The sequence below is a fragment of the Podarcis gaigeae genome (assembly GCF_964106915.1).
Source record: "Podarcis gaigeae genome assembly, chromosome: 1".
NCBI classification, from domain to species: domain Eukaryota; kingdom Metazoa; phylum Chordata; class Lepidosauria; order Squamata; family Lacertidae; genus Podarcis; species Podarcis gaigeae.
This window is the reverse complement of record NC_139678.1, coordinates 46978462-46990573: the sequence shown is the minus strand read 5'-3', so window position 1 is coordinate 46990573 and position 12112 is coordinate 46978462. Positions and strand designations below refer to the sequence as shown.

At 43.2% G+C, this 12112-nt stretch overlaps 1 protein-coding gene and 1 pseudogene across 3 annotated transcripts; both read right to left on the bottom strand.

Moving 5' to 3' along the window:
• Positions 1-127: 127 nt before the first annotated feature.
• On the bottom strand, positions 128-6180 carry LOC310848301 (disintegrin and metalloproteinase domain-containing protein 20-like). 2 transcript variants are annotated; one of them, XM_083747145.1, is made up of 2 exons: positions 2536-6180; positions 128-1053 (listed from the first exon to the last, which is right to left on the bottom strand). In XM_083747145.1, the coding sequence occupies exon 1, from the start codon at positions 5151-5153 to the stop codon at positions 3069-3071; it is 2085 nt and encodes a 694-aa protein (XP_083603271.1). In that variant the 5' UTR covers positions 5154-6180; the 3' UTR covers positions 128-1053; positions 2536-3068. The 2 variants fall into 2 exon arrangements, with proteins under 2 accessions (XP_083603271.1, XP_083603272.1); XM_083747146.1 differs by having other exon boundaries at positions 2809-6180.
• A 2678-nt stretch (positions 6181-8858) lies between these two features.
• Positions 8859-11657, bottom strand: LOC310848372 (disintegrin and metalloproteinase domain-containing protein 20 pseudogene; annotated as a pseudogene). The gene has a single exon. The product of its transcript is annotated as a disintegrin and metalloproteinase domain-containing protein 20 pseudogene (transcript).
• Between the last annotated feature and the right edge of the window lie 455 nt (positions 11658-12112).

The window sequence follows — 12112 nt, the reverse complement described above, 5'->3', positions numbered from 1 at the left end:
TAACCCTTATGTCAGTAACTAGGAATTATTTTCCTATTGTATTTAGAACTAGGTCAAACCCTCATTCCATAAAACCTAGAATCCCACAAAAGATGTTTGAATAGCAGTTCTTCCATCTCCACTTACCTGAAGTAAGGCCCAAATGACCATATTTATTCAGCTTAGCAAACCACATTAACAAGAGACTGGTAAAATAGACAAAACCATAAAGTTATCCCAAAGTTCAAAACTGCCCACCTCCTCCCAAGGTTTCAGTGTAATCCTTTGACTTTGTTTGTTCATGGTTGATTCAAGGATGCAGTCATGATGTGGGGTCCATTGTAATTTGCAAGAAGATGCATAAACTTGATAGTGTTGTAATATAATATCTCCAGTATGTTAATCTGGGTGCATTGCAAATACTTTAGGCAATCAGTGACGGGTGCAGATTTGTATTCCAACCAGCAAGCAGCAGCAAATCATTCCTGTAGCAACTTCTGGTCTTTGCACCATCAGCCAATTGTAAATGCAGGTGAGATGTCGATGTGACTCAAACACGTTCCTTCTTGGTAGAGATTACAGCCAGGAAGAAACTGCCCACTTATAGTGATCTTGGCTGATAGTACTTACAGCACAGGTCTTTACTGCAGGAGTTAGCAGATCTCCAAGCTCTCGGCACATCAATAGTACATCTAACAGCAAGCAACAAATCTTCATTTCACAAAGGAAGACCATTTTAATCTTCAGCAGAATTTAACCCTTGCACTGCCGGGGCACTTGTGCTTAGGGTGAAATGAGCTCTTTTAAAACTTATTGAGGGTTACTGGAGAGGAGGCAAAAGTGTCCCAAGCACTCATTTGTTGCTGAACATATATCAACAGTTAAAGTTAAGCATATGTTACAGCTCCACCAAACATGCAAATCAGCCTCCTTCACAGGGATGCATCTTGGGTTTCTTACAATAAGAGTGCGGTACCAGACTTAACCATTTGGCAGCATCTGTTTCTCTGTACACACAGGCGCAGGCTCTATCAGGAAGATGTGGGTTGCAAGGCACAGTAGTGGAAGTAATAACTATTGAAGTAATAACAAATTTAGGTTGCTATAGCTAATATTTTGACAACTGGATTTATCAGTTTAGTGCTTTCAAATGTTTATTTGTCTATTATTTATATAAACATGTCTCTGAACAACAAACACTACAGATAAAATCACAGAATTTTTTTAAAATGTGCAGTCACCAGATCAAACAGGATAAACAATAAAAGACAGTGAGGAGGAGATACCATTGCCCAGAAATAGCCACAGCAGTGTGTGACCCAAGTAATATCTCACAATCAAGAAAACACCCTTTAAAAATTTACTAAACAGATCTTTGCAAACTGCCTGGAGTGTATAACAATTATACATTGTGAAGTTTCTCATACCGCCACCTTTGCCATATGCCTTGCCTATACTGCAGTGCTCCAACATTATTCCTCCTTGACAGTGGGAAGCAACAGCATCCACACAAAGACACTCTCATCCCCATAGGCAGGTAAGCTTTGTGTTGGTTGAAGCCAGGCACTCCACTCTATAAATATTGCCATTGCTAGCCTTACAGGAGCAACCTTCAAGGGCAGGAGGGAGTAGCAGGGAGATGTGAGGGAGGGAGAAATGGGTGTGGGTGGGTAAATTAAGCCTGTTAGGATGCCAGCCATGAGGGTTGCCTGTTGGACAAAATAGCAGGGGAAGGTTGGTCATATGGGTTGCTGAGAGAAGGTGGGTCAACAGGACTCTTTGGTACATGCATGACTATTGGTTCATGCAGTACTTCTCCTGGTTTGCTTATGTGTACCTGAATTCAGGGCGAGCCTCCACCCTTTGCTACCCACCTGTCAAAATGGCCCACATGGGGGAGCTCAACATCTGACCCACTGATTATCATCACCTGTTCCCAACACAAGCAGTTCTACAAATAAGGCCTCCTCTTCCTCCAGCCCCTGAGTTTCCTGGCATCTATGATTGGGGCGCAGGAGTGAGAGAGGCAAATGGTTGATGATGTGTCAGATCGTTAAGTACTTATGGAATTCCCTGTTGCATTTGCAGTCTGCGTTTGAGATCTTGGAACTCTCTTTTCCTCCTGACTCAATCTTTTCTCTTCTTTTTTTGCAAGGCATGAAAAAGATGAGGTCATTTTCTTCCTGGTGCAGCTCAAAATTCCATATTCTGCTTCCCAACCCCATGCTCTATGGCAAGAATGGGGAACCTCCAGTTGTTGCTGGACTACTAATCCCAAAATCTTTAACTGGAGGTTGATCATCCAACACTATCTGGAGGGTGTCTCGTTCCCCATCACTGCCATATAGAGTGAGCCACTGGAGCAGGAATGCTGTCAGTTTGTGTTTGTGGCTGCCTTTATTGCATGGTTTGTCTCCTCCCTTTCACTGCTCATCTTTCCCTTCAATGTGTGTGGCTGAAGGTTTAGCACCTCTTGTCAGAACCACATCTTGATCCCTTATTCCATTGTCCCAGAGGGCTGTGTGAGCGACTAAAATACCTGCCTGTAAGACTTACAGTAGTTGGGTCATTGCTTGCTCCAGCGTTGATACATCGGGGGATGCTATAGCATCATCTTATGCGTGTTATGATGCACAACGTGTATTGGGAAGAAGCATTCACATAGCAGCAGTGCTTATGAAGTGGGGAAATAATGATATTGGGATATGTGGCTTTTGCTCAGTGTGCAGTTATCCATTCCAGAAAACAGATGTTTCCCTCGGTATTTAGTGGAACAACATTTCAGAGGATTAGAGGATAGATAGCCTTGATAAAAAGCAGGTTTCTTACCTGTTGATGAGTCCAAGATTTTCATAAACTGATTTGCTAAGGAGAGTAACTCCACAAAAGTAGTGAAATAATAATACTCAAAAGCTTTCAGACTCAAAGTTACATTTTTGTAAAATACTGCCTAATATTTTCTTTGTATATTTTTTATACAATGTGCATTGTTGATTTCCATGATTTATTGTGGGTTTTACTCCTGTTTAGATTCAGTTTGAAGGAATCTTGAACTCAGCCTTTTAAATTAGTTTCTCAGTCCATTTCCCTTAAACCAACACCAACAGAAGGAAAAGGATAGATACAATTCCTATAAAAATTCCTACTTTGTAGCCAATCCTGCGTGGTGGAGGGGGGCCACTGTCAATACTGCCACCATAGCCTTCATTGAGACAATCTGGAGGAGCCCAGCCATAATCACAATGACAATGTTTGTAAGTGTTGCATCTTCCCCGATTATGGCATTTTGTCACATTACAATCATATTTCAAGAGGGACACACTCTTGCACTCCCCATTAATACACATCATCCTCTTGCCACAAGGAGTCCCATCTCTCACTGCTCCAATATCAGGAATCTCCATTCCAATGTGGTAGTCCGTACCCCAGCATTTCCTATTGCCAATGGGTATTTGAAATATTGTGCTGTGTTGTTTCAAAGAAGGTAACTTAGTAATGTTATCACACTGAATTCGACCACACAAGCTATTGGTAGCATTACATTTCTTATAAGTGCCATGTCTAAGGCCACAGTTGCCAAAGCGATCACCTCGGGCATTCATCTCTTTGAAGCAAACCTCTGAAGCAGCTGTTGCTTTCTTGCCAAATATCATTCTGCACTGTCTGTCATGGGTTGTGCAATTCCCATGGTAACAGTATGCACCATCCCCGCATGGGGCACCATCTTGTACATACACATCTTCAGGACACCATTCTGAAGTCCCATTGCAGTATTCAGGAAGATCACAGCGGCCAACATTCTGTCTGCAAACAGAATGAACTGGACGATACTGACACTTAGCACAGCAAAGTCCAAAAGCACAAGTAGCAGCAGAACGCAGCATACAATTAGATCGGCAACATGGATCTGACTTACATTCACGTTTTGAACCACAGTCACATTGTTCTCCATTTTCCACTACTTTGTTGCCACAAGATGTGATTTTCTGCATTCTATAAGGGTCTGGTGGAATTAACAAGCAATGAGAGTTCCTTATTTTGTAATAATCTTTATAACTGCAATTACTAAATTTATCAGTGTTAGCTTGATCTGCAGCCATAATGCAGGCATGTCGATCACAAGTACAGTATCTTCCATCATGTTGCATGCCAAGATTATGTCCTAATTCATGGGCAAATGTGTTAGAAATATGGAACAAACTGGAAGTCATATAGGATTCAACGCCAGATGCCCAAAGGGTACTACAAACTGTGCCTATGTATGCTAATCCAAATGTACTTCCAAAACTCTTATATACAAATAAGTGAGCAGCATCATTCTTTATATGTTTAACTAGTGAGGCTGTTCTCCAACGTGAGAAACTCCTAAGTGTGTCATTTATACTGTTAGTAACTTGAATGAGGTTCCTTTCTGACCATATCTCCAGTGCAGATATAGACAATTCAACAGAAAATGGCTCATATAGTGCATTGGCAGTGTGGAGGACATCCAGAACTTGCATAACAATACGACTTTCATTTCTGCCAAACTTGACATATCGTTCATGTTCTACCACAATTGCAACCTCCACATACCTAGTGTGTCCCCACCAGCCTTCACCAGCAGCACTGTGGGTCAATATATTCCTTGTGGTTTGCATCATGGCCAGCTGATGGCTTTGTTCTTCTTCTGTTAACCCACACCTCATCCGGATAGCCCCATCCTTTTCTTCCAACCTATACACCACGTGTTGAGAAGCAGAAGATACCTGAACAGGTTCAATTTCATAGGTGTTATTTTCAAAGTGCAGTACACCCCTGAGCCACCCTGAACAAGTGCTGAGGGTAACCCAAGAGGAAGGCTTGCCTTGTACAAAGCCCTGGTAGAAGCAGTCATCTCTGATGAAAGGATAGTCCACCTGGGGGTCCCCCTCCTTACTGTAAGTGATGACAGGGAGTTGTTTAGGGACAATACCCCTCTTTTGCTTCAGCTGCACCACATGACCCTGCCCCTCAATCTGCAGCAGGTAGGTGACATCACTGGGTTCTTGTTGTCCATAACCATAGGTCAGTTTTCTAGGAGTGGTCACTTCATAAGAGGCATACCTATAACCCTTCGGTGGTGTCTGACCTGCAGCCTCAACCAGGGCATTCCGTAGTATCAGTATTAACAAGCTGGCAGAATTGCTGATCATTTCCACCAAGAGACAAAAATTTCTGCTAAATTACGCTACTCCAGCTTCTTATACAAGGCAAGGAAGCCCTCTGTAGCTGCAGGTGGGCCTGTAGCAAGACTGGAAGGAGACGGCATGTGGGATAAAGAAGGAGGATGATTCTGACCATAGCAACAGTGAGTAGAATCACTTTTTGGAATGTGGGCGGAGTTTGAAGTATCCATGATGGAACAGAATGGGAAAATAACAACAGAGGGTGTCTAGCAATGGTGGGAAATACTTTCTGGCTGGGAGACCACATTGGCCTGCCAATGGGGAGATATTCAAATTTGACAGGTGAGTAGGGCTGCCCACCCATCAGTCACCTGGCATTATAGTGACATCGGGGGATGCTGCTGTGCTTTGAAGCCCTGAGTTGAAGGACTTTAAAGTGTGTGGCTGTTTGAAAGCCCTTTGCAAGCAGCCTCATGTTGCTGCATTAAACCTCTGGAATTTGGATGTTTAAAGCAGAAGTGCAAGGCTGTTTGCTAAGGGCTTTGAAACAGCCCCATGCTGCTCTTTGAACCTCTGGTTTTCCACAGTTCAAACAGCAGTGCAGAGGTGTTTGAATCGTTTGGTTGTTATGTACATTAACCACTAAATTTACATTATCCCTGACATATACACAAAAAAGGCACGAAAAGAATGGCAAGAAAATGACAAATTTCTTATGGGCAGGGGGAAATGCCAAATAAGTATCTTTAGGAAATACGTAGGTTTGAGTATCCTTTATTCTGCAATATTATTGTGTAAATACTTTTGTGAATTACAAGTTGGTTTACGAGAGATGATTTAAATATTTATGTTTATACTGCAATAACAAAAACAAATTGACAGATTTCTAAAATACGTTGGGTGAAATTTTGGTACAGTATTGCACCCCAAAGCAACCATTCATGTTTTGTGAGATAGACACATGATGGGGCTGAGACTCACAGAGCTTTCATCCAAAATTTTCTAGAGAGAACTCTGTGAGATCCCTTCCTTTGTTTGCCTTGGCAGGAAGCTGTAGCACTATATACGTCCTTGCTGCCTAGGCATCTCTCTTTCTTCATTATGCCTCCAAGCTGACCACACATGCATGTCTGAGCTCTGCAGCTGACACACCATTTTGAAAATATTATTATTATTATTATTACTATTGTTGTTGTTCTTATTAATACACTGCCCATCTGATTAGGTTTCCCCAGCCACTCTGGATAGCTTTCAGCAAAATATAAAAACACCATAAAACATCAAACACTAAAAGCTTTCCTATAGAGGGCTGCCTTCAGATGTCTTTTAAAAGTCAGATAGCTGTTTATCTGTTTGACATCTGATTGGAGGGCGTGGCATAGGGTGGGCGCCACTACCAATAAGACCCTCTGGCTGGGTTCCTATAGCTTCACTTCTTGCAGTGAGGGAACTGCCAGAAGGTCCTCGGAACTGGACCTATGTGCCAGTGTGGTGTAGTGGTTAAGAGCGGTAGTCTCGTAATCCTGGGTAACCGGGTTCGCGTCTCCGCTCCTCCACATGCAGCTGCTGGGTGACCTTGGGCCAGTCACACTTCCTTGAAGTCTCTCAGCCCCACTCACCTCACAGAGTGTTTGTTGTGGGGGAGGAAGGGAAAGGAGAATGTTAGCCGCTTTGAGACTCCTTAAAGGGAGTGAAAGGCGGGATATCAAATCCAAACTCTTCTCTTCTTCTTCTTCAAGCTGAATGTTGGGGGTGGAAATGCTCCTTCAGATGTACAGGGCTAAGGCCATTTAGGGCTTTGAAGGTCAGCACCAACACTTTGATTTGTGCTTGGAAACGTACTGGGAGCCAATGTAGACAGTTTAGGACTGGTGTTATGTGGTCCTGGCAGCTATTACCAGTCACCAGTCTAACTGACACATTATGGATTAGTTGTAGTTTCTGAGTCGGCTTCAATGGTAGCCCCACATAGAGTACCACCGGAGCCACCTCCTAGGGGCTGATGTCCCTACCCCCCCCCCAGTAAAATATTTGAGCGGGCTGAGACCCACCAAAGTTGATGGACATTGCCATTCAATTGGTGTGTGGGTGTGGGTGTGTGCCGTATCATGTGATAAATTATGTGGGGCGTAGCTTACCTGCCCCCCCATATTTTATTCAGTTTGGCACCCCTGTAGAGCATATTGCAGTAATCCAAGTGGGAGATAATCAGAGCATGCACCACTCTGGCAAGGCAGAGTTACTTTTGTAAGTTAGATAATACAGTGGCACCTTGGTTTTTGAGCATCTCGGAAGCCGAACGTTTTGGTTTTTGAATGCCAAAAATCTGGAAGTAATTGCTTCCGTTTTCGAATGCGCCTCAGAAGTAGAACAGCTTCTACTGCGTGTTTTTCAATTTTTCCAATTGAACTTGCAGCCAGCCCTTTGTGCCTTGGTTTTCAAATGTTTCGGAAGTCGAACGGTCTTCCGGAATGGATTACGTTTGAGAACCAAGGTACCACTGTAGTTATAAACCTGCCTTTCATTTTGCTGCTGTAACTGCTTCAAGACCTAGATTATGTAAGTAAATATTACTTTTACTTCTTCACAAAACAGTGTGTGTGTGTGTGTGATTGTTACTTTAAAGGGGGTGAAAAGAGGTAATACTAGGCAAAGTGCAGACTGCCTTAAAACATCCCAGATCATTGTTTCTAGAAGGTTAAATTGACCTTATCTTACCAAATTTAAAGCTGCAAAGGATGGTGGTGTACTGCTGACCTCACTCAAGGAAGGATAAATACAGTAATATCTCCTGTCATAGTGCCTAAACCCATTCCTACAGAAAATTAAAGCTTTCTTCCTGATTTTGAAAAGACTTTTGGCATTATCAGCGCTATGCTCTAACCAACTAAGCTATTCAGCATTGCACCTTCCTTGTGCCATCTGACAGAGCTTTTACTAGAAGTGTAGAGCCTTTTATAGTTCAACCTGAAGGAGGTGGCAAGAACTGACAGCAACTCACTGTGAATTGTTTGCAAAGCATTTTGATGATAAAATTGTTTGCATCTACCAAGATATCGACTCTGCTGTTACAGCATATGAACCTCAAGGGGTGTGCAGAGCACTGTCTAGTCCTGTTGTGTTGGATGAGTTTCAGTTAGTAAGGCTTGAGGAAGTGGACGAGTTGCTTGGATTGGTTAAGATAACCACTTGCACTCTGAGGCCTCGCCCCTCTTGGCTGATAAAAACTAGCAGGAAGGGGACAACTGAATACCCCTTTTGGACTTTTGTGTGGAAATGATTTAGTATTGAAGATTGGGAAAACACTGTCCGGCATACTAAGGAACAGCTGAATATTATCCTGCAATACAGCTGGATACCATCCTGGAGTGAATACTCTGAATAATCTTTATATTCATAATTGACAGATGGCGAATCAGAAGTCCTTTTTATTTATTTCTCTTTTCTCTCTTTCTATTTTTTATTATCTTTATTTCTGTTATTTCTTTTCTGTCCACTTCACTCTTGCTTGTTTTGTTTTGTGACATCTTCTCTGGGTTAATGAGGGTTTGCACAGGAAGGTGACAGATGAATGGTGAAGGACCCTGTGTGAGAGGCAGGGAAGAGAAGATCTCCCAGAGTGGGAGGCTGGGAGAAGAAAGGGAAGCCCCCAGGTGAGAGCTGGGAAGGTCCACCCTTTTTGTGTGGGACAAGGGTAAAGATCTACCTCTGGTAGAGGGCTTTTTATTCCTCCCTTCTCTTTCTCTTTTCTTTTTCATTGTTTTCTTTTTTATTTAGTTTATATTTTATTGTATTGTATGCCGAAAGGTTTCAATAAAAAAGATAGAGAAAAAAGACTGAGGCACTGTTAGTAGGTGGTTCCCTAGACCAGATGGATGGGAGATCGCCTGCTCTTGATGGGATTATACTCCCTCTGAAGGTGCAGGGGCTACCTCTGGATCCTTTGCTGTCACTTGAGGCTCAGGTGGCCCTGGTGGCATGAAGTGCCTTCAATCAGTTTCAGCTGGTGGCCCAGCTATGCCCTTATCTGGACAGGTATAGCCTCACTTCTGTAGTCTATGCCTTGGTAACCTCTATGTTAGTTTAATATAATGAAATGCTTAAATATTCAAATATATATCTACATAACACAGTCTGTTGCTTCCTCTGTATCTGGCAAGTTGTCCATTGCTCTTTTCTGTGATTTGCTCCAGAATCCAAACTTATTAATTGTGCTGATGGACTCTTCCACTTAAATGTGAAAACTTCTATCTCAGTCTTTTCTGGAAATAAATACCTAGGCCAACACCAACAACAGTAGCAGAAATGACTAATCCAAGTACATCTGTAGTTCCTGCTCTGCTGGCACTACGATTCCAAATGTACCCTCATGGAGCGGGCCCACTGTCAATGCTGCCTCCGAGACCTTTGTTTAGACAGTCAGGAGGGGCCCAGCCAGAAACACAATGACAATGTTGGTAGTTGTTGCATATTCCCCTATAATGGCACTTTGTGACATTACATTCATTCCTCAAGAGGGATATACTCTTGCACTCCCCATTAATACACATCATGTTCTTGCCACAAGGGGTGCCACCTCTCACTGCCCCAGTATCCGCTATGTCCAGTCCACTGTGATAGTCTGTACTACAACACATCTTGTTTCTAATTTTCATTTGAATTATGCTGCTGTGTTCCTTCAAAGAGGGTAATACACCAACATTTTCACAATGGATTCAGCCACACAGAATATTCTTATCACTGCATTTCTTATAATTTCCATGTCTAAGGCCACAGTTGCCAAAACGATCACCTTGACCATTCATATGACTGAAGCAAGCCCTTGAAGCACCAATTGTTGCCAAATATCATTTTATACTGCCCACTGTGAGTTGTGCAATTTCCATGTTAGCAGTATACACCATCACTACACGGGGTGCCATCTTGTACATAAACATCTTCAGGACACCACTCTGAAGTTCCATTGCAGTACTCAGGGAGGTCACAGGGGCTACTACTATCTCTGCAGACATAATGAGCTGGAAGATACTGACACTCAGCACAACACTGTCCAAAAGCACAAGTGGCACCTGGGCGCAGCATGCAATTAGACTGGCAACATGGATCCAACTTGCATTGTTCTGGAGAACCGCAGTCACATTGCTCTCCATCTTCCACTACCTTGTTGCCACAGTATGGAGATTTAAACATTTTATCAGAGACTGGTGGAATGGACAAACATGGATTGTTCCTTAGCTTGTAGTACTCATTGTAACTGCAATTGCTAAACTTATCAGAGTTTGTGTGAAATGCAACCATAATGCATTCAGGCCGATCACATTTACAGTATTTTCCATCATGTTGCATGCCAAGATTATGTCCTAATTCATGAGTAAATATGACAGAAAATTCGAACAAACTAAAACCCATATATGATTCAACACCAATTGCCATATATTGATTGCAAATCATTCCTAGGAAAGCTTTTCCAGGTGTAAAGTCAAAATTCTTATTTATGAATAAATGAGAAGCATCATTTTGTATATGCCTAGTGAGTGACTCTCTTTTCCAGAGATTAAAATTCTCTAGTGTAATATCCATATCATTAACAACTTTTATGGGGTTCCTTGCTGACCATATATCCAGTGCAGCTATAGACAACTCAACAGCAAGTGGCTCATATAGTGAGTTTGAAGTGTGGATGACATCCAAAACTTCCATAGTAACATGACTTTCATTTCTGTTAAACTTGACATATAGTTGATGCTCTATCACAATTGAAAGCTTCACATACCAGGTGTGTGCCCACCAGACTCCTACAGCAGCACTTGGGGCTGCTGAATTCTTTGTATTTTGGATCAAGGCCAATTGATGACTCTGCTCTTCCTTTGTTAGCCCACACCTCATGTTAAAAGCATTCTCTTTTTCTTCCAACCTATACACCACATGTTGAGAAGCAGCAGCAGGCGCCTGGATAGGTTCAACTTCATAGGTGTCATTTTCTAAGTGCAACAGACCCCTGAGGCCTCCTGAGCAAGTGCTGAGGGTGACCCAGGAGGAAGGCTTGTCTTGTACAAAGTCACAGTAGAAGCAGTCATCTCTGATGAAAGGATAGTCCGTCTGGAGGTCTCCCTCCTTACTGTAAGTGAAGACAGGGAGGTGTTTAGTAATGAAGCCTCTCTTCTGCCTCAGATGCACAACATGGACCTTCCCCTCCGTCTACAGCAGGTATGTGACATCATGGGGTTCTTGTAGTCCATATCTGGGGGTCAGTTTCCTTGGGATGACCACTTCATAAGAAGCATGTGGAGGTTTCTGACCTGCATTCTCACTCAAAACATTCCATGAGATCAGCAGCAGCAGCCAGGCAAGTTCATTAGTCATTTTGCCTGACGGGTGAATGAATTCACTAGAGCACTCCACTCTTGCATGTCATTCAACACAGGGAAGCTTCTTTTGAATCTCAAGAAAGTTGGGAAGCAAGAGAATTATGTCTGTAGAAACAGTCAGTATATTCACCCTTGGAATTTGGACGGAGCTTAGTTGAACACAGAACTTAGTACAGTGGTAAAGGTAAAGGTACCCCTACCCAATCGTGTCCGACTCTGGGGTTGCGCACCCTTCTCGCTTAAGAGGCCGGGGGCCAGCGCTGTCCGAAGACACTTCTGGGTCACGTGGCCAGCGTGACAAGCTGCATCTGGCGAGCCAGCGCAGCACACGGAAACGCCGTTTACCTTCCCGCTAGTAAGTGGTCCCTATTTATCTACTTGCACCCGAGGGTGCTTTCGAACTGCTAGGTTGGCAGTCGCTGGGACCAAGCAACGGGAGCGCACCCCGCCACGGGGATTCGAACCGCCGACCTGACGATCGGCAAGTCCTAGGCGCTGAGGTTTTACCCACAGTGCCACCCGCGTCCCTTAGTACAGTAGTACCTCAGGTTAAGTACTTAATTCATTCCGGAGGTCCGTACTTAACCTGAAACTGTTCTTAACCTGAAGCACCACTTT

What these genes read in the sequence shown, in the direction of transcription:
- LOC310848301 (XM_083747145.1), bottom strand. Translation starts at nt 5,153, where the DNA reads ATGATCAGCAATTCTGCCAGCTTGTTAATACTGATACTACGGAATGCC.